At 37.9% G+C, this 24,843-nt stretch overlaps 3 protein-coding genes across 12 annotated transcripts in view; 1 reads left to right on the plus strand and 2 right to left on the minus strand.

Moving 5' to 3' along the window:
* STXBP4 (syntaxin binding protein 4) overlaps positions 1 to 19,008 on the minus strand; it is a 76,257-nt gene extending 57,249 nt beyond the window's left edge. For 3 of the 9 annotated variants that reach the window (XM_037406538.1, XM_037406578.1, XM_037406595.1), the window contains exons 1-11: positions 13,353 to 13,563; positions 9,800 to 9,873; positions 9,517 to 9,612; positions 8,489 to 8,558; positions 7,553 to 7,627; positions 5,287 to 5,372; positions 4,474 to 4,603; positions 3,782 to 3,914; positions 1,574 to 1,680; positions 993 to 1,173; positions 99 to 177 (exon numbers count right to left, since the gene is read on the minus strand). In XM_037406538.1, coding sequence (XP_037262435.1) covers positions 99 to 177; positions 993 to 1,173; positions 1,574 to 1,680; positions 3,782 to 3,914; positions 4,474 to 4,603; positions 5,287 to 5,372; positions 7,553 to 7,627; positions 8,489 to 8,558; positions 9,517 to 9,612; positions 9,800 to 9,873; positions 13,353 to 13,420 — 1,099 coding nt within the window. In that variant the 5' untranslated portion in view covers positions 13,421 to 13,563. Of the gene's footprint in view, positions 1 to 98; positions 178 to 992; positions 1,174 to 1,573; positions 1,681 to 3,781; positions 3,915 to 4,473; positions 4,604 to 5,286; positions 5,373 to 7,552; positions 7,628 to 8,488; positions 8,559 to 9,516; positions 9,613 to 9,799; positions 9,874 to 13,352; positions 13,564 to 17,209; positions 17,333 to 17,997; positions 18,018 to 18,870 lie in introns of those variants that run through there. The other 6 variants (XM_037406562.1, XM_037406569.1, XM_037406546.1 and 3 more) reach the window with 6 other exon arrangements.
* A 190-nt stretch (positions 19,009 to 19,198) lies between these two features.
* LOC119156616 (cytochrome c oxidase assembly protein COX11, mitochondrial) lies at positions 19,199 to 22,348 on the plus strand. The gene is made up of 4 exons (XM_037406651.1): positions 19,199 to 19,418; positions 19,495 to 19,650; positions 20,371 to 20,496; positions 21,029 to 22,348. Exons 1-4 carry the CDS (start codon positions 19,368 to 19,370, stop codon positions 21,209 to 21,211), a joined length of 516 nt encoding a protein of 171 aa, XP_037262548.1. The 5' UTR covers positions 19,199 to 19,367; the 3' UTR covers positions 21,212 to 22,348.
* TOM1L1 (target of myb1 like 1 membrane trafficking protein) overlaps positions 22,231 to 24,843 on the minus strand; it is a 38,555-nt gene continuing 35,942 nt past the window's right edge. For both annotated transcript variants that reach the window (XM_037406630.1, XM_037406619.1), the window contains exon 18: positions 22,231 to 24,460. In XM_037406630.1, the coding sequence (XP_037262527.1) occupies positions 24,397 to 24,460 (64 nt within the window). In that variant the 3' untranslated portion in view covers positions 22,231 to 24,396. The remainder of the gene's footprint in view (positions 24,461 to 24,843) is intronic.

A 24,843-nucleotide genomic window follows, 5' to 3' on the forward strand; every position in this document is an offset into this window, starting at 1 on the left:
CCTTTTTTTAAAGACTATTGGGTCTCACTATATACTATTTTCTGTATGACGGTTATTGCAGAAAAAAAAAGGTGGCAGGGAATTAAATCATCATTTACCAGTGACAGACACATCAGTAGGACTGCTGTCTAGAGAAGTAATTGGAGGTTGCTCTCCCATCTTGACTCCAGTTTCCACCTAAGAAAGAAAATGAAAAGACATGAAATACCATTTCTAAAGCAGATCACAAGCCAAACTAGAAATACACATTAATGTACAAGAGGGGGAGAGGAAGGAAGACCAGGGGAGAAACTGAGCTGGACAGAACAACACATTTTATTCTTCCTTGTTCAGAGACAATACTTTATTTAGTTTTAAAAATGCGATAAATTGAAAATGTTTTTTTAAAAATTAAAATAATAGAGTAGTTTTAAAATCTTCTTTCTTATGGTCAGCATCACTTCTTTACACTAATCACGAGCTGTATGAATGGAAACAATTGTTGCTTAGCCGAAACAAAGGGGAAACCCCCACATTCTTCTAGGACTGATTTTCAAGCAAAAATCTCATCATCATGGAGGAAGTGTAACTTGTGACATTGAACTGTTCTCACACATACACAGCAGTCCAAGAGTACCTTATCTCTGAAATATCTAACTATATCTATCGATCTATCTCTAATTCTGAAACTTTACTCCCTAGAGAAACAGTAAGAACTCTGTACCTAAGATTAATCAAGATAATTATGGTTAACGCTTATTTTATTTGATTTTTTTCCTTATCAGAAGTCAACTAATACTCTTATTCCTCTCATCAGTGTAGTTTGCTGTTACACATGTTTTCTGGAAAAGTCATGATATTCCCAAGAATTAATATTTTGCAGGAAAAAGAGCCAGTAATTTTCTTATTAGAATGGAAACCAGATTAAAATAACCCTTTATGGAATACCAATAAAATTAGGAAAAACAATCATTTGCTCACTTTATACTAAGAGGAGTAATAAATATACTCACAGCATTTGGAGTGAACATTGAAACAACCTTCCCATTAGGAGATGCATGAGAACTAACTACTGCAGCCTGTTCTCCATACGCTACAGAAGATGTCGAGAGGCTGGAAGGATGTTGCAGGTTCTCTGAATAACCAGGAATACTTTTTTGTCTAATGAAAGCTATCTCCCAAAAACTTTCAAACCTAAAATTACAATTAAAAAGTTTCAACATATTGTATACCATACTGTTCACAAGATCGTATGTTACTCTCACAAAAATTGCCTTTTCCTAAACACTGTGTTTGTTATCATTCTTCTAAAACAATGTTTTATTCCCCATCATTAAAAAAGGCAAATACTGTGGTTTAGGGTTTTGTTTTGTGTTTTCTTTTGAAAGGAATGAAAGTATCATAGTTATACAGGTCTAAAAGGTGCATTTGAGTGTTTTTCTATGAAATCTAACTGCAACTGAATATTTTGAAAAAAATAATATCCCTTGCATTTCCTCTAAGTACACATAACAAGACATTTCATGTTAATATGATCATAAATATCCTATAATAAAACAATCTGGAGGGTTAGCTGTTTGGCAGTAATAGATACCTTGACTTTTTTCTGTTGATTATACTTTTTGCCTCCTCGTAGGAGACACCAATCATTGACTCTTTGTTTATGGATACCAGTTGATCTCCAGGCTTCAGTCGTCCATCCTAACATAACAAATAAAAAAACCCAAACCCATAAATTTTATATTAATTGCTAACACTATACAAAGAAGTGTACAATCTCAACACTTTAATATATCCCCCTGGAACTGTTAAGACAAGAAATATCAAGAATGGCTATACATTTTGCCTGACGATCTTCCAGAATCAAACAATCATTTATTCACCAAGATAGCAGTAATTATAAAAACTTCATCAGACACAACGGATCTCAGATATTGTGTTGTGTAGAGAAGAAATTTGGACCCAGATACCTATTTCTGTTAAGCTCCCCCCCCCCCCCCCCCCCCCAAAGAAACAAACCACAGATAATAATTTTTCCAGCATGGAGTACCAAGCCATCTGACCACAGGAAGCTTCTTTACTAATTAATTCAGCTGTGAGATGAATTAATTTTTATTTCAAACCCAAATGTTCTTGGCTATAGATGGTACTCTTCAAGCACTTACTAGCTATACTAATCTTAATGAGAAAATTAGATTAGCCTATTAGGAATTCAACAGTCAAAACCATGACAGAAATAATACTGTCAACTTTGTGCTTCTGTTGAATTAATTGTAAGCTTTCTACCAACAAAGGAACATATGACATTTCTGTCTCAGAGACTGTAAGACAAGACAAGACATTAAACATGCTTGGCTAGATTTCTCACTAAGATTAAGCTTTCGTCACTCACATTTTCAAAGAGGCCTCAACAATTTAACTGAAAATTCGTATGATTCACCTATGATTACATAGTTATGACAGTTACCTAATATAACACACATCAAATTACACATAACATGTCAGTGTTCTTCAGCTCTTAAGAAATTAATCACAGAATCAATCTGACCGTGTGAAACTGTGTGCAGAAAAATACACAGCAAGTAAGTAAAATGCCTTTTCAAGATCAGTATAATTTTACATATTAAATACCCAAACACCATAATTTCAGACCTATGATAGCACTTGACTACATTTTTGGTCACTTAGTGGTTTTGGTTTTGATTAAAGAAAAAAGTCGTAGAGCTTTTATTTTGCTTGTATCCAGCCTATTAAAAGATACCCGGTGTAATGCTGCCCTCACGTGGCAGACTGAAAATACACCTGCTACTTCGGTTTCTCAAACGGGATAACGAAGATTGGGAAATTACCTCTGCTGTTGCTAATGATATTAAAACCTACTGCCGATTAATATCTCAGCCTATCAATTATCTGTGATAGGCTTTACATTATATGTTTAAAACGAGAAAAACGGTTTAGAAGCCACAACAATAGGTGAAATCAAAGGAAGAATCATCTACTAAAAAGTCCCAGAGAAACACTGCATTTTTTCCTTCCATCTTGGCATTTTAGAATTAAGCTTAATCTACTAAAATTCAATCAAAAATAATTATAGACTGGTTTGGGGCAAAACTCATTGCTCATGAAATTAACTTTCACCCTCTTCCTTGGCAAGAGGCAAAAACTGGTTATCTACACATCAAAACAACCATAGTAATTCAGGATGCAAAGGAAACACTTGGATAAAGAGTATTTTGTACTTGAACTAGACGGTTATTTATTTACTTTTAAAACTGACAGGCCCTCCTGATTTACATAAATCAAAACAGTAATCAGTACTGATTCATACATTTTATCAGTCTGCACTATCCGAATATCTTTTTTCTAATTTGCCTACACTGTGCTTTCCAACTACCAAGGATCCATCTAAACTAAGACTAAGGGAAAATGATTTTTTGGATGTCCAAGAAAAGAAATGTCAAAGTAAGGAAAAGAAAAAAAAAAAGGCAGTATGCTGTTCTGTCCCATCCTTGCTCATTTACCTTGCATCATGCAACCTCTTAAAGAAGTTGATTTGTTACTTTCCCATAAGTATACTGGGGAATAAGTTCCTCATTTACCTCAAACGAACTCATGAATAATTTATGTTACCATGTAACCATGCTATGACCCAATGAGATAATTCTGTTTAAAGAGAAAGCAAGGAAAACCCCAAAAAATGTGTACTTAAAATATAACTGTATGCATAAAATACTAAGTAGGTAGTAAATGAAAGCAAGAATACATGTGACTGAAGGGGGAGGGAGGGAAAAAAGGTCTTTACCTTATGACAATCACCACCAGGGATAATTTCCTGAACATATACCAAAGGCCCTTCATTTCTGTTAATTCCTCCTACAATATTAACACCTAGGCTTGTTTCTTTGAAAACAGTAATAATCTGAAATGTACCATCCCTATGAAGAGAATGACAAGAAAAGCAGAATTACTTCACAGAACTAGATACTCAATAAAGACTTAAGCGATACAGCATCTTACTGATTTCACAAATACATATTACAGAAATAAATAGAAATATGGACATTTAATTCAATGCGCAAACATTACACTGCCTACTTACTACAAAACCAGCAACTTCAGGTGCTATTTCTGGCAATTACAAACAGAAACAACGTATCATTTCACAAGGCTAAAAGCTCCTCTCTACTGTATATATATAAGGCTTATGAGAGTACCTAGGTACGTACACACCAGAAACATTAATTATTAAGAGAAACTAAGATCAAAAGTCAACCTGATTAATCAACTTCTACCATGTAAGCAATATATAAATGAGAAAAAAACCGAATTGCAAACTTTCATTTTTAATATCAATGGTACTCTAAGTTACAGGATTTTTTTAAAAAAAGTAATAAAAAAAATAAAGTTGAACACTTAGTGCTGAACTCAAAATTTTCCTGAGTAGCACTTTCTACAGCTCACACAGAAGAGTTAATAGTCAGTTTTGGAAATTACTTTGCAAGCTTTGGGGATGATGCTGGGACAGAATTATTTCTGCTGATGGTGGTGATATTATCCTTTGAATGCAACTGAGGACTCTGTGACCTTGAGGATGACCCAGAAGAAGGGCTGTCTGTAGATTTTGCTTAAAGAAAAGAAATAATGGGAAAAAAAGAAATAAAAGACACATTTTGGGAAAAGCACATTTCAACTCATATTAGGTAAGTTCAGTAGTACTATTCTTATGTTAGAAAACAAACTGCAAGCAATCAGACAACCAAAAGAAAGCTTAAATCTACACAGCTAAGAATTGCGAGCAACCTAGGGCTCCAAAAATAATTCTTTAAAACATAGCAAGTGATTACTTTTTTCAAACTGGGTGCAAACAAATAAAAAAATTCAACTGACTTTCCTAAAGAATAATCACTCATGCTATATAAAGGCATCCTAATCAGGCAACAATGCCATGAGGATTAGAATTTCAAGGTATTCTAGCTCAAATTTTGATTTATACTTCGAAATTTTATGGTACATTTAATCTACAAGTACCAAATACTTTTCACATTCTTCATTAATTACAATTGCTGAAAATAAGTGGGTGGTAGTATATTTATTTTAAGAGTTGGGGAAACTGACACACAAATCTGTCAAAGTACATGTTTAGATTACAATCTAAATGTTGAAGTCTAAGTAAACGTGTGTTTCGCTTGACTTTCAGCGACTTCCTCCAACATACCCTCCTCCCAATTAAGTGCAAGCTTCTACCCCCCGAAGCATGACCACTGTCCTACAGGATTATGTCAGGCTAGCTAGGAAGTAATCTCTCACCAGCTGACAGCTGTGTCGGCGAACTTCTTGTGGAGTTGGTGTCACTGTGAGAGCCATACTTATCCATGAGGTCAAGAAATTCTTTCCTGTGGCAATAAAAAGATCCTCTTCATCAGGATTTGGCATTAAAATGCACCCTTTGAAACCTGCTACTGCTTCTGCTAAACAGTTCCCCTTCCTCAGAGAGGGAAGCTCAACTGAAAGAGTAAAGCCCTGTCAAACGTTCAGAAGGGGCAAGAAGAAGATAATGTCATACGGAAGGATAAGGATGGAAAAGCAACCGACTATGAATGAAATTAACTGTCGGTATAGAAGCTTAATTATTACCTCTCTTTAGCCTGGATTTCAAAAATTTGAAAACTTCTAATTCACGTCAACTACAGATAAGACAGGGGTATTACTTAGGTCCAAAAGAAGGTATTTATATTAGAAGGAATCAGATAATACACCTATAGCATACTCGTATTTTAAAGAATGCTTTTGGTTCATCTATGCTGAACAAGAAGCCAGAAGAGACTGACAAATGTGTGTCACCTCAAAAAAGAGGACAGAATAAATATTTATTAATTATTCAAGAATAAGTAAAACAGATACAAATTCTTAACTTCTCTTTAGCTTTCTCAGAAATTTGCAGTCTATTTCATATGAGGTAGAGACTATTATTATTAAATATTGTATGTGCTTTGGTTTTGCTTATCTTTTTCATGATAAAATCTTCCTAAAGAAATCCCAAGAGTAGATATAATAGGCAATTCTTGGTCAGGTGCACTGTTCAAAAAATAAAAAAATAAAAAACGAAAGCAGAAGCCTATCATATTGTAACAAACTGACAAAAAAGCGGCTGAGATGCACATCCTGTATTACAAGCATTAAAGAGAAAACAAAACCTCTTGATTAATCTAATACTGAATGCAGCCTAATTAAAAAAGTTTATAATCTGAGATATGATTACCTCAGTGAGAACAGATTAAAACATATAAATAATCCGGAATGATGTACATCAGAAACATCAGCAAATTAATATTATAGAATTAGTGAGAGCACATAAATTAACTGATTGCAGGGAACATAATTCCCAAGTAATTCCAGTGACTGCAGAGGGTTGTTGAAATCTGCTGGATGCCTTATTTTTTTTAAAAAGACAAAATGTACTGAACTAAAGGCTGACCCAGGGTACACACATAAACACAGGTGAGTGTAAATCAAATAATCTTTTAGCAGAGGAAGGTAAAGTCACGAGAAATTAATTCAAGAGTGTCTGAGTGAGGGACTGTATGTAGTGGTAAATTCTGCACAGACCACTGGGCACCCCCGGAACAGTACTCATGGATTTTAATTATTCAAGGAGTTTAGCGGAACTAGGTCAGTATGCTTTAGACAAAAGCAGATTAAGAGTGGACCTCACATACATCTAGGCAGCCTGAAAAAAAGAGAGATCAGAGGCTAGAGAGTGATTTAAATGTCTGTCAAAAAATAAAGGAGCAGAAAGACGAAGCTTAAATCGGACTAAAGGCTAAAGGAATTTAGAGAAAATTCCTTTATGGAGAAATTACTCTGTAAGTGGAAAAGCAAGTAACAACAGATAACTCTTGCAATACTTATCAAATACAGTTACATAACAGCTGTTTCCTCCAGAGAATTAAGTCAAAATGGGATACAGACCTGGATCCCAGTGTTTCCGATGACTCTCTGCCAAGACTGGTTTATATGCCTAACTTTAAATAGCAAGGTTAAAACAGTATTTAACATAAGTGTCCTTATAATGGACGCATTTTGGACTACCTGCTGCAGTGAACAGTTTAACCTACTTATCCAAACTAATTCAAAGCTCATTAAAGATTGAAAAGGAAACTTCTAAGGGGAAACAGTAACTATATCTGCCTTTTTTCAGAAGGCAAGACTACCTTAAATGATACAGTTCCGTGGTACTGTAGGTCTAATGGAGTCCTCACTTTTTCTTATTTTAAAATGTAAGAAATATTAAATAATCACAGCAAGCAATTTTTAATGGTATTAGCTGGTAACGTAACATTTCAGTCCTCTTCATTAAACTGAAATTAGCCTGAGTTTCCACTTTAATTGATGCAAATGGTCTCAGAATGAACTGGTATCAAATTCTACACATAAAAATGTGACACGTGCTGCAATTTTGTGATTAAAACTAATCTGAAAGAATAACACATGCAAGCCCACCCATCCAACCTTAGATATAGTGTTAGCTTTTTATTAGTTTTGAGGTTAAAACAACATTTTATTTTTCTCTTACTTTGCTTCTTCATCTCTAGCAACTAGCAGAGACATATGATTAGATGCTGATGCTGTTCGCAAGATGTCAACAGCCCTAGAAGGGAGGGAAAACAATCAAATAAATACACCAGGGTACTAGTAAGGAATACACGGTGAGTAACGCTAAAAGAGCAGGAAATGGACAAATCCCTGATGTAGTTAATAGTTTTCACTGCCAAATACAAGGAGAAAAGCTTGCTAGCAGCATAACCCAAATTAAGCACTGGAGAATGGAGTGAAAGACAGACTATGGTGAGTCAGTGCCTGGTGACAGGAGTAAATCGGGACGGCCTCTCTTCCCCTTTCCTTTTGTCCCCATCTCTCCTCAGTCCATCCTACTGCCTTCTTGGACCTCCTTCAGGATTAACAGCCTCCACCAGAGGAAAACTACTGCTCAGATATATTTCATTGCTCAGGACTTCCCTCAGCCACATACACTGTAATTTTTCCTTGAATTTTAAATCTAGGTCTCCAACACTGTATCGATCTCTGGTGATCCAGCTACAGACACCATCCAACATATTCTATAGAGTTTTCTAAACAACTTCTCCTTCGCTGTCCCATTACAATGATACCTGTTAGCTGCATCATTTACATTCACCAGTACTGAACCAACAGAAAGTTACAAAAATATTTTAACAGCTTAATGTTTTAATGCTATTTTCACATGCATTCTATAGTCTACATCATTAAGAAACTATCTCATTCTGTCGCCATAAAAGCATATAAAGTCCTGTCACTTTTCCACAATTTCCAGTTTTGCTGAATTAGATTTATAGGAAAAATTATTTGCCAGTTGAATTCCAAGGACCTCAGGGGAGTTGTGCTCTTCTAATCAGTGGTCAACAATCTCAAAAAAACCCCATATATAGTATTTCAAGCTCTAATAAACATTTAGTAATCAGTACAAACATACCTTTCATTGGTTACTCCAATTAAGTTTTCTCCGTTGACATCCAAAATTAGGTCGCCAGTGAGCAAACGGCCTTGCAATGAAATCAACATTAATGAATGAATCAAGAGGAAAATGGTGAACATATTATATAATGGTAATAGAACAGGGCTTTTTCTTTCAACTTTATGTGGCCTAATGCAATGAACAATCATGACTTTTAGCAGATTAGGTTCTGAACCTAATTAAGCTAGGTTATTGTGATAAGACTAATAATTGTCAAACAGTCTTATTAACCACAGAATAACCACTGAAAATAAGTGTTATTTAGCTATTTGTGTTATTTTCACATATTACAAATATTTGTGGGATGCAAATTTATATTTCACAGTTGTAGAATTAACTTTCAGCTCCTAACATACACGTAAGTTACCATGTATAGATACATTAACATTGATAAAAACATCTAAAAGATTTTTAGAACCAATTCTATTTTGACCCTTCTGCAAATCTCAAGATTAGGAACTATCACTTTTGAAGTAGATCTAGATTATTTTAAATTATCATTCTGCAAAAGACCAGATGCAAACTCAAAAAAACCCATATACAGACCTAGGACAGAAGTATATTCTGTAACTTTATTATTTCAAACTCTACCCAGTATAATTTCTTCTTCCACACCAAACATCATAACCACCTTTTAAAAATAAATTAAAAAAATAATTACCAGAACTCATTAAAAATACTAGTTCTATAAAAGAAACGCCACTCTTATCCCTTACAAATTAAAAGAAGTTCAGCATCTTAACACTTATTTAGCAGTGCTGAAAGACTGCCTGTTGCTTTCGCACCAGCCATATCTAGATTTGAACAGATTTTCAAGAACTGAGAGTATTAAAATCTTTTCCCATGAAGAGTCCAAGTTTCATTTCTCTATCTTAAGGTAAGCCACTATTTTAAATATGCTTATCCACAAAGTAAAATAAAGAGGACTTCTTTTGGCAGCTTTTTATATGCAGTGTGCTTGCAACAAGAAATTTTAAATTACTTACTATCTACAGCAGCAACCCCTCCAGGTAGAATTCTCTTTATGAAAATCCCATAATCTTCTGCTGTTTGTGCCCGATAACCTCCAATAATTTTAACTCCTGCAGAACAAACAAAAAAAACAAGCAAGAAATTGGCTATTCCACCCACTGTGCTAAATGGATTTACAGTCAAATCCATAAAAGCCAGATAAATTAAACTCATACTGATAACTGTGAATTGGAAAAGCTCACCAGGTGCCTTTAGATTTAGTTTACTCTGAATCAACAGAATGTGCAATCTAATTACCTAATCCATTTTGACAATCAGAAAAAGAAATGCGGTGAACAGCTCGATTGATTCCATGAGGGCCCATAATAGTCCTAAGGAATAAAATAAAAGTCATTAAATCCCTAATTACAATAAATGTATTTAGAGCTCTGTTAATATAAGAGAAATTACACTGATCATGTTTTTAACTCTTAATACAAGCCAAAACCAGTTTTCTCTACTGACAACTTTATATTGCTTGATACCTCTCCATGACTCCTTCCCGCAATAGATTAAAAAAAAATAAATATATTAAATCAATCTCCTCATAACAAATATAAGACGGCAAGGTAAAATAAAAGTATATGTAGTTTACTTCCTTTTTCCCCAGAGCATTTCAGGCTTAATTGTGAACGCCACTTTGTAATAAAAGGATTATGATTACATAGAAACAAAATTCCACAACCTGGTCCAGCTTAGCATTTAGACAAGAAAAACATATCATAATGTGTTAGATCAGGTAATGAATATTAAAACAAAACCACAGCTAAGACAGTGTATACAAAAACATTTTCTGAGATATCTAACATATAATTTTGTCTTTATTTACGAACATAATATTTCCCTACAGTCTCTCATTTCTTCACTCAACACTGTTTTCTTTCCCTGTTTTAAAAAAAATGCTTCTTTACAAACTCTATTGCCTGCTCCCCTGTGTACCCTTCCACCCCAAGACAAAATACCAGGATAGCACTTGAAATTGTCTAAAGGCAGATGAATATTTTGGAAGCAGGTGATAATGTTAAAGAATTAAACAAGAATGTACAAAGTAAAATTAAAGAGTTTTGAAAACTAAATTTAAAGTTGAATTAGAAACATGACCAGCATACTGCTATGAGGATGAAAAGTGTTAAGAATTACTATAAATCCAGATTACCCTTTATCATTTTTTACTTTCATTTAGATGAATAACTACAAAATCATCCCAGTTGTAACATAGTTCCTTTGTCCTCCCAACTGTACCATTTTTGGAGAAGACTCACCAGACCCCTTATAGAAAACAGAAGCAGAAGCACCACTTAAATTTTTTCTGCTTTGACCTATGTACTGTTCTATATTGGACAGTAAGTTGCATTTTCTAGAGCATGATGTTAAAGTGAAATGGAACAACTAGAATTCATTAGCAGGGGGGAAAAGAAGATCAAAGTGGAGGACACAGTGACCCAAATCCTCCCACACAATCAAATCCAGCACACAGCCTGAAACTGCGTATTTCTGCAAAAGCCGGAGTACGTGTCATTAAAAGGTGCCATGTCAGAGGGGAAACAGAAATCCAGAAGGTCAAAACGTTCCTAAATTCTAGTACGAGGCAAGAGATCCAGCTTGTAAAGAACATCCATAATTCTTTTGGTTTTGTATAAGAAAATGGATGTTTTTTTAATCAAGGGCACTTGCTCTGAAAAGCAACAATTTGTTCCACAACCTCAAATTCTCAAGTATCTGCAAAATTAGTCTTTACTTTAGAAAGGCTGGCTGTAAGAACAGACCTAATTAATCTTTAGAAACAAACAGGAAGCCTCTGCTTCAAATACTGTATAATTTTCACTGTAGTATATCTTGAAGTATTTGTTTCACAGGCTAAGAGGAAATGGTGAAACCTAGTTAGTTAGTGCATCTGGCCATTGACAAGACTGAACATGACCTTGCTACTACACGACAAGAGCATAAGGCACACTTTGTAAGGCTAAAAGTGAACCAAACTGCTTTTACTTAATCACAGCCTGAAAGGAAGAATAAATACTTAAGTCTATTTCTCTAACAAAACTTTTTTGATAAACTACTAATATACTACGACACCAAAGTATTTTGCATTACTGACTAGTACTGTCATCTGAATTATCCCATGAACTTTTAAGTGTTTTGAAGCTGAAAGACAACATACTACTCATGTTCCCCACAGCTTTATCCTGATTTGTATCCATCTTTGAAAGCTTCAACAACATACACTGATCTTTGACACAGGCAGACAGTTTAGTCTGGGTTTTTTTCCTGCCTTGCCTTTTGCTGCTGGCTGCTCTGTTTCTTGCTCTGCCATGCTTTCAGCAGTTTTCACACGGCATTTTTTTATTATAATAAAAAAGCAAGAACAAATGTTACTTCACTGAACGTTATTGCACCGAAGTTTACTTTTATGAAGTCTTAAAAGATCAAATCTCAGACTTGAAGTCTAACTTTCAGAGTTCACCACAAAAAGCAGAACCTATTTATATACTACCACATAAAATGATGAAATATGATCAAATCTAGGCACAGAACACTTAACAGGAAAGGATCTACATTTCTGTAAGTAACAGGCAATACTTTCAAAAGAGAGACCCTAACTAACATAAAGTGGATTCTGACAGAGAGCATATAGAGAATGTACAAACTAATAATTCACACTGGAGAGGAGCAAGATATCTCTGAAACCATGAGATTGCCATGATGTCGTCACCTACAATTAGAAAGAACTGACACTTTGAACAGTCACCTTTACAAGGCATTCAGTTCTGTTTATGCTCTAAAGACTAAACTCCCCCAAAACATACTATTTAAAATTACTTAATCACATAAAAGTAAAGACTATCTTCAAAAGCCCTGAATTTGTTTAGCATATCACATCTTGCTGATTTTTGGTGTTAGTTTTTTCTCCCAGGTAACTTAGAGATGGATCTTCAAGTCACTCTACTTGTCATAGTTCTAATAAAATAAACAGGGCTTTAACAGTTTCATTATAAAAAGACCTGGATTTAGCACCCATCCAACATTTATTTCACATTACCATTATTTAATATTCATCAAACGTTACGACTGCTTCCCCCCAAACATTAGAAATATGCTCAACACTATGAATAAGGAAATAGGCTTCTAAACCAACTGGCAGTAAAATGAAAAATAATTTCCATTTTCTTTGTAGAAAAAGATGCAAATTAAGTAATCAGATGTCGCTGCTCATTCCTCAAGAAGTCATGCAAAAATACTTGTAAGCAAGCTTTTAGCACACAGAAAAGTAGAGATGTGAGGCAACAGATGAACTAAAAAGGAAGACTACAAAATGTACACTGTAACTTTCTTACACTAAAAAATACTAAACTCAACACTCCAACTGAAGTCCTGGAATGCTGACAGACTACGTGCACAAAATTTTGTGTAATGTTCTAGTAAAGGCAATTAATATTAAATCTATTGATACTTTTTTCTATTATTTTTTTAGCAGCAGATACAAGGAAGTTCAACAGCTTTAGGTTTTATGCCTTCTAGAGACTTATCAGAACAGACAGCTCTGGATAGTCTTCTGATCTGTATTCCTGAGCAAGTATCAGTTATTTATGTGAAGAAACAAAATACGTATCTAGGTTTATCAATGAAAGAATAATTTCCCTTCCCTCACAAAATATGTATTACTTGACACTTAAACAAAAATCTAAACTATAAATTCTGGCTGCTTATGAAAGGAAGCTGAAAACATCTACAACTTTCAAATTACCTTTACTGTACTTTTCCCCAGTTACAGACTAGAAAAACGCTGTTGGAACCTAATGGTTAAGCATACCAGTATAAGAGAGAAAGACCATCAAAACGCTCTGGTTCATCTTCATCTCCTGGTGACAGTAAGGACATTCTTCAGTACAGCAGCAAAGTCAGCGACAAAGCAACTAAAATACACTGGAGCTTTTCGGTTCAGCCAGATAAAGGTTATGTGCAGGACAATTTCTGCTACTAACTGAAAAAAAAACCCCACCAACCCAGACACAGCTCCAGACGAGTGTCTCTGCCTATTTAATCTTCTCTGAAACCCTCTGCGTCATATGGACTAATTCACCTATGGAGGTAATGTTTACTTTCTCTCTGTTTGAAATGGCAATTTGCAGCAACTTGAAAGACCGATAAACACAAAGGGGAGAAAATTCACCTGCATTTACAACAACTGTGATTATGCAATCTCTATCTGGCTGCCAAAGGCAAATGAAATAATTAAAATATTTTCTCATGTTCCTCCAATAGTTTATTTATGTGCTCCCTCCAAACAAGGTCAAAAGCAATAACTTATGACCTTTCTGAAGCAATCTTCCTAGCAGACTGGATTATGTACATCCCCACACAAAAGGGAAAGCCAACAAACCAGACAGACTGAAAGCATTAATGAAACAAATGCCACTATGCCATTACTTTGCATTCTCAATCATGGTATTGAACTGCGCCATGCTGTAACTTGGCTTTCACTCTTTCAATATACAACCGTCACAAGTTAATACAGAACTTGGGTTATATACTTTGCCTAGAAACAGAAGCTGACACATCTTTTTGTGAAAGCAATTGAAAATGGTGAATTTATATCATGACACTGAGAATAACCTAGTTGAAAAAAGTAAAAAAAGATACCACTGTTCCCGAGGTAAGACTCTCTTCTAATACCAGGCTTGTTCTTGCAGAGATACACATATTTGCAGAAGTTCTGAGCACCTGACATCACTTTGGTTAACTACTATTCTCTTCCAGACTTGCATCAGAAGATGCACCCCTATTACTCCCCCTCTTTCTAAAATATCTTAGCAGTTTAAAATGAAAACCAAATATTCTTGCTCACCAAGGGCTTTGTTTAAGTAGAAAGGTGATTCCTCTCTAGCAGTGAGTAACCCCACGATGAGACAGCATCTGTCAGTGTCTAGAGCTGTACAGCAGGACAGCTTGGCTACGCGAGGAATGCATATGCTTATCTCATGCACCTTTTTTTTTTTTTTTAAAGTTGTAGTGACTGTGGTTTCATTCGCACGTGATCATTCTAGGGAAAGGATCGTTTTGCTTACAGGTACCATGCTATGTAGTGTTCCATATACAACAGTCAGTCCCTAGAGCCTGCAATCTAGACACGCAAGAGGGGCAGAAGGGCAAAGGGACCCACCTTAAGGAGCAGATCAGTGATGCAAGCGGGAACATAAACCAGCCTTCCCAGCTCCTGAAACATGAAGAGCTCCAACGGCATTATTTGGATGGCTCACATCCATCCAGTGACAAACGTTTGGCCCTCTGTAGCCTTTTCTCAGCAATTTTAACTGTGCTGGTGTTTACTGACATTACAGTCCAATAAAAAAAAGCCACTGATATTTTAAGCATCATATCAATTAGATTAGCTCTAGGCAAGGTTACAGAAGATAAAATACCAACAGCCTTTCTCCTACAAAACTGTCACTGTTCTTAACACCAGTGGAATCCAATTTGTGGTATTAGTATCAGGAACACTTGTCAAAACAAGTCACTCAGACCAATATGGCTTGTTTCCAGTGTCATGTTTTCTGCAACAGAAACACACATGCACACCCCCCCTACCCCCGGTTAAATGTATGGCTCAAGGCTATGTATTTCCAATATTAAAAAATAAAAATGTTATTTTTAGTATTATCAGCAGTACATCGCTTGTTCAAGCAATTGCTCCACCCTCCCTTCTTCAAAGTAAACTATGCATTGCTCAGCTTCCTCACCCCCAAGGCTATCACTCTCTACCTTAAAATTCTGCTGCTGTGCTGCTTTTAATGTTTCCAAAGGATTCATCTAGGAAAATGGTATTACTGCTTCTCTTGCAAGTTTTCTGCCTTTCAAGAACATACCCAGGGGAACACAAAATAATTTTTACTTCCAGAAAGGTCTAGGAATACTGTAACAACTTAAAACTCCATAGAAGCTGCTACCAGTAAGTAAGACTGTATTTTCAAGAGACAGGTGTTATTTTATGCAGCAAACAAAGATTCTTTTTCAAACACCTAGCAAACTACTTTATTCTGGAAACATTATCAATTATGACTCATCTTTCCCAAAGGAAGTTTTGTAATGCTTTAGCAACTGAAATGGATTAAAGGATAATTTAGCAGATGACAAAAAGATCTGCAGAATCTTCAAAAGCAGGATTCACAAGATGCTTTTGTTATAAATAAAACAAAGGCCTTTTACAAAAGTTCTATACAAGTCAATCATGCAGTCATGTAGTCTTTCAGGTTCACTAACCCAAAAAGGTAAAATTTCATTGATAGTAAGGACCACAGCCAAGAGAACGCTGTATCATATAGCATAAATAAATTCTTCTAATCTATCCCAAGCCACTAATTATTCAAAATACCTTTTGCTGATTAGGTCATAAAGATTAAAAGGAAACATATGTCATTATATGGCAATTGTTAAACATGAAAAAAGCTTGAGCAACACTGTAATTGTGGAGAAGCATGAACGGTTTGAGGCTAAGCACTTGTGTAGAAAACAAAGGTAAAGTTTAGGTAAACCTCAATTAACATATAACCAAGCACATTCTTGAAGCATTGTGCATTGATACTGTCTCCCAGGGAAAAAAAAAAAGTATAGAAAACTATAGTCTTCCGTCATCTTGTAGCTGAAGTGCAGTTTATGCACCTTTTGTGTTCATCTCTTACGTGAAAAATTGCCTTTGGAATTCAGTGATCTAATAACTACTCATATAATATACCTTCCACACAAACCTAGCAAGCTATAGCTGTTGTAAAAGCTGTTTATCTTTGTTATATACCACATATTTCCACCAGACAAGCAGAGTGTTTGCTTCTTTGGGTTCCAGTAAAATCAAGTTAATTTCTTTAACGTTTTGTGGATTTGATTTTCGAAAAAGTCAAGTTATTCAGAAAGGTGGTATAATTCAAAATCTATGGTAAATTGTTTGACAATACTTTTGAATAGTGTTTTCTGGATTCTGTTGCACAGCAAACATGATAGTCCAGCAAGAGCTGTCTGTGCCCATTTCTAATTATGGTTTTGATGACAGCACTGGCATGGTTACTTAGCAGTTTGGGAAGGGTCTGGAGTTATGATTTTCAATTATTTGTTTGCCACTTAGAATCTGATCCGACCTTTAAGTGGATAACATTATGGTTTAAAGAATTAATATAATAATGATTTTATATCCCATGGCACTGGTAAAACATAAGATGGTTCCAAAGCACTACATATAAAACATTAAAGGCATGCAGACGCAAGATTCTGAAAAAGTAATGAAATACAATACATAATCTCCATACAGCACCTTATGTTACTGTAGGTACCCTACGAGTACATGGAAGTAATTTGCTGTACACCTTACAAGTATGTTTTCATAGCTGCAGAAACATTAAGGAATTTCTGCGCTGGGTTTTATCTCTACAGAACCAGTCCCAACTAAGTGCTGATTAACTTAATGAAAAGCTTAAGAACTGTTTCTTCCCTTTATATGTAAATTCACTGGTGTTGGTATTAGCTTGTCTAAGACTTTGCTTCAGACTCTTTCAATATCGAAGTCATTTTTCTTTAAGACTTCATCAAAACAAGGTCGTACTAATGAAACTTCATGAATTGTCACATTACAATCCACTAATAGCTGTATTCCTGTGTGTGTGGAAAAAAAAAAGTACTTACTTTTCATCTGTGTTTGTTAGGGGATCTTTACTGGACATCTTCTTAGGTGCACTACTTTAGTAAAAGTTGAAAATGAAGAATTCTGACACATGGAACACTGGCTCGTGACCAGGAAAATAATTGCTGTAAAAAAGTAGAAACCACTTTTTGAAATTTACATGGCAATAGTTACTTTCAGACACTGACAACAACTCTTATTTATTGCTGACTAGCTGAAATCAAGTGGGAAAAGAGTACTTTCATGATAAAACAGGTAATGTTTCATTGCTGAAAACAGTAAGCAGTTAATGACTCAGACTTTGCTGTATATAGTACCTAACAATCTGGCATCCTAATTTTCTCTTAATTAATGAGGTAGGAATTAGGGAAAATCTGAACCCCCTGTGATAAAAATCTTCTAAAAAAAAAACCCCAGAAGTAACTGTGATTACAATTCCATGATAAAAGTAATGTAACTGCTAAAACCAAAATCTTATCTTTTTTCCAGCTAAGATACCTTGGGGGAGGATACATTGTTTTGAACATGGTAAGGTGTTTTGTGCGTCTTGTTTTCTCACATCTTTTAAACTTACTGTCTAGTATTCAATGCCTATGGAATTCTCATGTGAAATATGTAAAATATAGGCCAAATTACACGCAAAATAAGAGTTACATACCACTAACATAGCAAACCTCAAGTAATTCACATTGTGTTTTTATTAGCACATTCAACAGGTAGACAAGAAATACAGTCCTAAATGTACAGAGCTACCATCATTTGAAAAATTACTGCAAAAGTAATGCAAAACCTGTTTGTATCAGCAGCAAGGCAAGAGATGGCCGTGGGTGCCAGCGACATGCTACCTGGGCCAAAATCAGGTAGGGTCCCTAAGTGCACGGTGTCACCCTCCACAAAAAACATATTGACCAATTCCTTCAGGTCTGTATTTCTACAGGAAAAAAAATGTGACTTCGCTTTGGAATACCACAGATTTTCCTGTAGTAAAAAAAATTCAGCTCTCTTGCTAAAGGATGAAAAAACCCACCACATAAATACAGAGGGAAAGACCGGAATGTTGCCTTGCTCTGGGCTCCATCATTCTCTTGCTCCACACCTGTAAAGGGAAGATGAAGCAGCATCCAGAGCCGTCAGTCACTGTCAGTCACTGCATGGTTCGTGTTACTGGAACCAGCACAAGAGCAAAGCACTGCTCTTAAAACAAGAAATTCAAGCACTGCAGAAGTTTAACAGAGTGGATGGGACTGTGAACAAAGCCCGTGTTTGAGAACTCGCCTGACCCTGCCTGTCCCAGAGATACTACTGTTTACCAGGTGTGCTCCATCACTTTGCAGCATTGCCAGAGCCTGTGCCCAACCCAACCCAAATCCACACACAGCACAGCGAAATGGAACTGAACCTGAACCACAGCACCGCTGGGCGGGAAAAAATAAATAATAATAAAAAAATACCGGTGCCAGTGCCTGTAGCCCAGGGAGACCTGCACGAGGGCAAAGGCCCGAAGCCCCCTCCGGGCCCTGCCTCCCTGGCTCGCTCCGTTACCCCACTGTGGCGCCTGGCGCCGGCCCGCCCAGGCCCCCGAGGCCGAGGCCCGCGCGGTGCGGGGCCCGCCACGGCCGCCAGCCCGGCACAACCCGCCGACCTCCGGGGCTGCGACAGTTACCTCGACACGCAAACTACGGCTCGAGCGGCCTGGCTGGGGCGGGAGCGAGGGATGGCGGGAGGGACAACCGGCGGGGCCTGACGGGCGCCTCAGCGCCGCTCTGCGGGGCGGCCCCGGGCGGCAGCGCTCCCGCCCCTCACGGCGCCGGACAGCCGCGCCGCCTTCTCTCGCGAGAGTTGCTGCGCCCCGCGCGGCGCGGCGGCCGCGGGGGCATGGGGCTGTGCGGGGGGGGCTGGGCGCGCTGCGGGGCGCTGCGGCTGCGGCTGCCCGGGGCGCGGGGCCCGCTCTGGGCGCTGCGGCCGCCGGGCCCTGCGGGCGGGTGGGCGCCGCCGCGGGAGGCTGGGCACTGGGCGGCGGCGGGCGGGCCGGCCCCAGCCTCGGCCCCGCGGGGGGCCCGCGGGCTGCGGAGCTCCAACCCCTTCACCCGGCGGCAGGAGGAGGAGTGGCGGCGCCGGAACCGGTCGGCGCTGGCCTACATCGTGGCCGCCGCCGTGGGCATGGTGGGCATGTCCTACGCGGCCGTGCCGCTCTACCGCCTCTACTGCCAGGTAGGCCGGGCCGGGCCCCGCCGCGCCGCCGCCGCGCAGCCCGGCGGGGCCGCTCACCGCCTCCCCTCTCCCCCAGGCCACCGGGCTGGGCGGCACCACGGGCGCCGGGAGCGGCGCGGAGCGAGTCGCTAGCATGGAGCCGGTGCGGCACCGCCGCCTCAGGGTCACCTTCAACGCCGACGTGCACGCCAGCATCCAGTGGGAATTCCGACCCCAGCAGAGTGAAATCTACGTGAGTGGGGGGGTACGGGCCCGGGAGGCGCCGCGGATTGCGGGCCCGGTGCGGGAGGAGGCGAGCTCCTGCTGCCGGCGGGGTGTTATCCCCCTACATCCCAGCAAACTGCCAGAACAGGCTGGCCAGCAAAAAGCATATTACATATACACCTTATGTTATATACATATAGACGCCATCAAGTCCGTGTGTGCATATATATTTACACAGAGATAGAGAGCTACACTATACCTAAACCTGGGGGGGGGGTTCTTTCTCTGCTGGCCCCTGTCCTTGTAGGACTGTTCTTACATGGAAAAGAACCCCCAACCAACCAATCATTCTAATGTAACGTCACTGTTCAAAACTAGTTCTTAATAAAAAAACTCAACAAGTCATGCTTGCTTAATTACTGAGCCCAATACGGAAAAAATAACCTTAAACTGTATATGCAAGGGCATATTCAAGCTCTATATGCTGCTAAACTACTGACAGTAATAGAATTCTCATGGAAAACTGGTTAAGATTAAAAATGCACACAAACGACATTATTGATGCTTCTAATTTTGAAGAGGGGCGAGTTGTATATAAGCAAAATATTTGTCAAGTAGCGAAGTAACCAATTTGAAACTGCAAAAGAGAAAATGAACTAGTTGAAGTCTAAAGAACACTGAGGGATGGTGGGCTGCAGCAGATTAAAAAAAAATAAAAATAAAATCACTGTGCAATTATTTTATGCAGGTGGTACCAGGAGAGACCGCACTGGCGTTTTATAAAGCGAAAAATCCTACTGACAAACCAATAATTGGAATCTCTACCTACAACGTCATACCCTTTGAAGCAGGACAGTATTTCAATAAAATACAAGTAAGTGTGGACAAAGCAAAGATTACATTTTCCTCTACACGGAATGACAGTAGTTATGCATTAAATAACTTTGCCTCATTTTACTCCTGGATCCCATTCTTTGTATGCCAACATTTTAAGAAAACAGCTTGATTTTTTCACATGACTGTGCATCAGTTCGTTCTTGGCCTTACTGTCTTCATAAGCTGCAGTACGTGTCCAATTAGAGAAGTTCCCAAATGTATGATGTTTAATACCACTGACTTTAAGGGCAGATGGTAACAGTGTGAACTAGCCTGGCCAATTTGTACATTTGCACATTCATTAAAGGCTATTTCCCGCCCCGCCGCCCCCCCCCCCCCCGTAACACAAGAGGAACAGAACTGCTGTCTTGTTGCTCCTGTGCTTGCTCACTCCCTTGATTTTAGATGTACACCTGTAGATCAATGAGAGTAGATTTTAAAAGATGAAGCTTTCTCTCGTGTTGGCAGAGAAAGTTTACCATAGCTGCTGTTGTCGAATTGTTCAAGTGTTTTTTTCCTCCCCCCTGCAGTGTTTTTGTTTTGAAGAACAGCGATTAAATCCTCACGAGGAAGTGGACATGCCTGTCTTTTTCTACATTGATCCAGAATTTGTAGAGGACCCTAAGATGGCTAAAGTTGATTTGATCACCCTCTCTTACACTTTTTTTGAAGCAAAGGAAGGACAGAAATTACCACTTCCTGGATATCAGTAATGGGCAAACTCTACACAATTTGACTTCTGCTACCTGACTACCAGTTTCAAAACCATTTTTCCATGGAAGGAATAACTGCAGAGTACTGTGTAATATGAAATTATATTATTAAACCACCACGGGTACGTGGTGTTGTTATGAAAGGGTGTATTTCTTTTTAAAAATCCAAACTTAGGTAGTTGGAATATTATTTCTTCATCAGACAATAGAAGGGAACACTGTTGCTGGAAGAGAGGTTTTCTCAAGACATCTTTTGTAAGATGATATGTGTTGGCTGAATATTGTAAGACTAGACTGTATTGCTATGTAACACTCCTGTGGCACAGGAGGATGTGATGATTCAGAATATGATGCACCCTGTCGAATTATTACTGAATCAGTAGTTCATTTGGTAAGAGCAGATTGCTCTAGAACTGTTATAATTTGAATGAGGAACAGTAATTTAAGTGTAAGCACATCAGATCTGTGGTATGGTTTCCATTTAGAAAGACTATCTTCAAATTTCAATGTTGTGTTCAACTAATTTAAAATGTCTGTACTGCTAATGACCGCTCTTCCACTCTGCAGAGGGCCGTATGCTGGGCACCTCTACACAGAGACAGGCTCAGCTTATGTATGAAACGCGTAGAAGGGAGAGGCAGCACATAAACAACTGTGCTAAATTGCAGGCTCAATTAACAGCATGAATTAACATCAAAACCCAGAAGGAAATCAGCCTCATTCAGAGGTTAAGCCCCACAAAGCCTGCCCGGCAGCCTATCGGTTTTTCAGAGGTACTCATAGGTACTCTGTTTACCGTCAGAACACGTAAGCCTGTATTTATGTAACTTTTGGTCATTATCTGTAGGGATAATAACACTTTTATCATAGCTCTCTGCAAACGAGAAGCAAGTTGCAGAGCAAGTTTAAGTGACCTACTCGTTTTCAGACAGCCCAGTATCTCATCCCATATGCCAGTTCTTTCTACCCCTTTCAGCAGATGAGATCTAATAAAGACTACTGTTGGTGTGTCTGGACTCTAAAAAGGCAATGGGTATATCAGAAACAACTTACAGTCACTTTAGTCTCAATTATGTTTGTATACAGTAATTTAAAACCTGCTTTTTTGAAGATAAATGGATACTATCTTTAAAATGCGTTACTGTACCAGTTGTGTGTGTTTAAATAGATTCTGGATGACATTAATACAGTGAAGACCTGACATGAAAGTTTTAACACTTTTTGTTCTTTCATCTTTCTAATGCATTTTTATTCAGCAGAACACGTGGAGCCCACGCAAGTGAAATACATCTGTATGAAGATAGCAGCAAGCTTTATAAACTATAACTCCAATTATGCTTCAGGGGAAAAAAAATAAAAATCAAGGCAAATCTTTGAATCCAGGCTAGGGAAGAAAAAAAAAAAAGCAATTCTTACCTGGGTTGTCTTAGCCCATTGTCTTTTTGAAAGCTGAACTGATTATATCAGTTCTCCACATAGTGCTTTATTCTGGCCACATGCTTCGAAAGAAAAGGAATATCCCTCTGCCAGGTGCAAATTTCATAAAATGTGTGTCTTCTCTCAAATTTGAAAGCTCAAGTTTGAAAGCCCAAGTTTGCACAGATACTAAGCACGTTCCAGCTATAAAACAAGCTTCATAACCTCAACAATTAGCCAGTTCCCTTTCATCTATCTGTGACCATTTTGCTTCTGTAAGTACAGCAAAGTTTAGTTAACAGACACCCATTACGGATTGCCATACTGAAAGAGCCTTTTTAATTTGTTACACTTCAGTGTCCTAGGGTTTTATCAATACAACTCAGCTGTAGGGAAGAAAGGAAAGAAAAAAAAAATTAAAAAATTGATCCACCTCAAATCCTATTTTCAGCAGTTTTCTCAGGCTGCTGTCTAAAACATGGCAAATACATGAAAAATAATAATAAAGCAGCTTATCTTGTCACTTCTGCTTACAAACCCCCCAAACTTCTTCAAGGTTGTGTATCTGATAGAAGGTCTTCTAATGGTCCTACGGCAGACCGCCAAATTGCTAACTATGCAATGAAACTCCATGAATTCACACTAAAATACTTCCAATACTATCTGTGTTTGGTATTTCATGGAATACGCATGTCCTCATAAAAACTCAAGAAGTGATGGAGGTTAACTTCTCAGTAAGTGTTTGCTTTTATTTGGAATTATATGCTACAAAAATTGCAAAACTGAGAACTTCTTATTGCTTAAACAGTTAACATTTAAAATGCATATTTCATCAAAAAATTGCTTATCAGCTACGAACATGAACTAAGTTCTCAAATTTTATATCAATTATAAATTCAGAGAACTATACCTATTAAAGTGCACACTTTACATTCAGCATGAAAATAGATAAGGCACTTCAAATATTAAAAGACAAAACTTATTAACAGAGTTAAACCGCTTGATTAAAATAAATGGATAACTATTGCTCATCTGCATTGTAGATAATTATTTTTTCCTTCACCAGAACCACTTCTGCAGGGCAGGAACACTGAAAGAAATTACTTATCCCCCTCCAGTATTTATTGAGTAAATAAAAGCAACAACGACAACACAGGAACAAGAAGGGTTTTTTTTCTGTTCTGTTAATCATGGATGACAGCAGTTCATGTCCCACTTCAGGTTCTTACCAGGACAAAAATCCAACTATACTGCAGGAGGAAAACAGAATCTGTATTCAGAATATGAATGTAGGAGAGTAACACTGCATGTCTTCAGACATCTATCCAGGGGCCCAATTTTAGAGAAGTCCTATATATGAAAAACCCCTTATAAATTTCTAGGGAGATTAACACAGAGAGCAATAAGGCCAAAACAGAAACTGGATTCTGCAGCTTCTGTAAACAGCTTTTTTGTTTACTTGTGTCAGGTGTAAAGGATTAATTCATGCACAAGTGAATCTGGAAATCGTTTTAAAGGCCTCCAAAATACGTCAAAAATAATTATGCAAGTCACCTTGAAGAATACACAATTGAGCATTTAGGACAAATGATCAAGGTGTAGATCCAAGAGTTTTTCAGCTTCCACACAGTTTAGTGTTCTAATACTTATTGTCTGTTGTGTCAAAATACAAAACTCATTCTGTTATTCACTTGTACGTTATCGGAAGCACTGCACAGGACCAGCACCAGAGAATAAAGGGTGTTTAGCAGAAGACTTCACCCCCGCCTTCAGCATCCTGTATTCTTTTTAACTTCAGTCTTCAGCACATCATCAATTTCTTCATAAACAGCTCTGGAAGAAGAGAAACGGAGACTTCTACATCACAGTTGCTTCACTTTGATAAAATGCACCAGTTAAATCCTGCCCAGGCATGAACTGCCAAGAGTGTTTGCCTAACAGAGCAGCATCAGCTGCAGGATGCCCAGGTTTCCATGGAAACAAAGGGCCAATCCCACAGTGTCTCTGGGATTATACATTTAATGAGACACCTCTGGACATTGTCACTTTTGATTAAATAAAGTTTGGGAACAGGACTGCAAAACACAAATGGCAAGCAAGCCACGTGGCACGCAATTACTGCACTAGTTAAAAAACATAATTAAAACTTCATTGAATTTTTCTACCTCAGAATTCAATGCCACAGAAATAAATTTTGTGTAGATGACTCGGATTTT

This window comes from Falco rusticolus, chromosome 1 (genome assembly GCF_015220075.1).
Source record: "Falco rusticolus isolate bFalRus1 chromosome 1, bFalRus1.pri, whole genome shotgun sequence".
Taxonomy (NCBI): domain Eukaryota; kingdom Metazoa; phylum Chordata; class Aves; order Falconiformes; family Falconidae; genus Falco; species Falco rusticolus.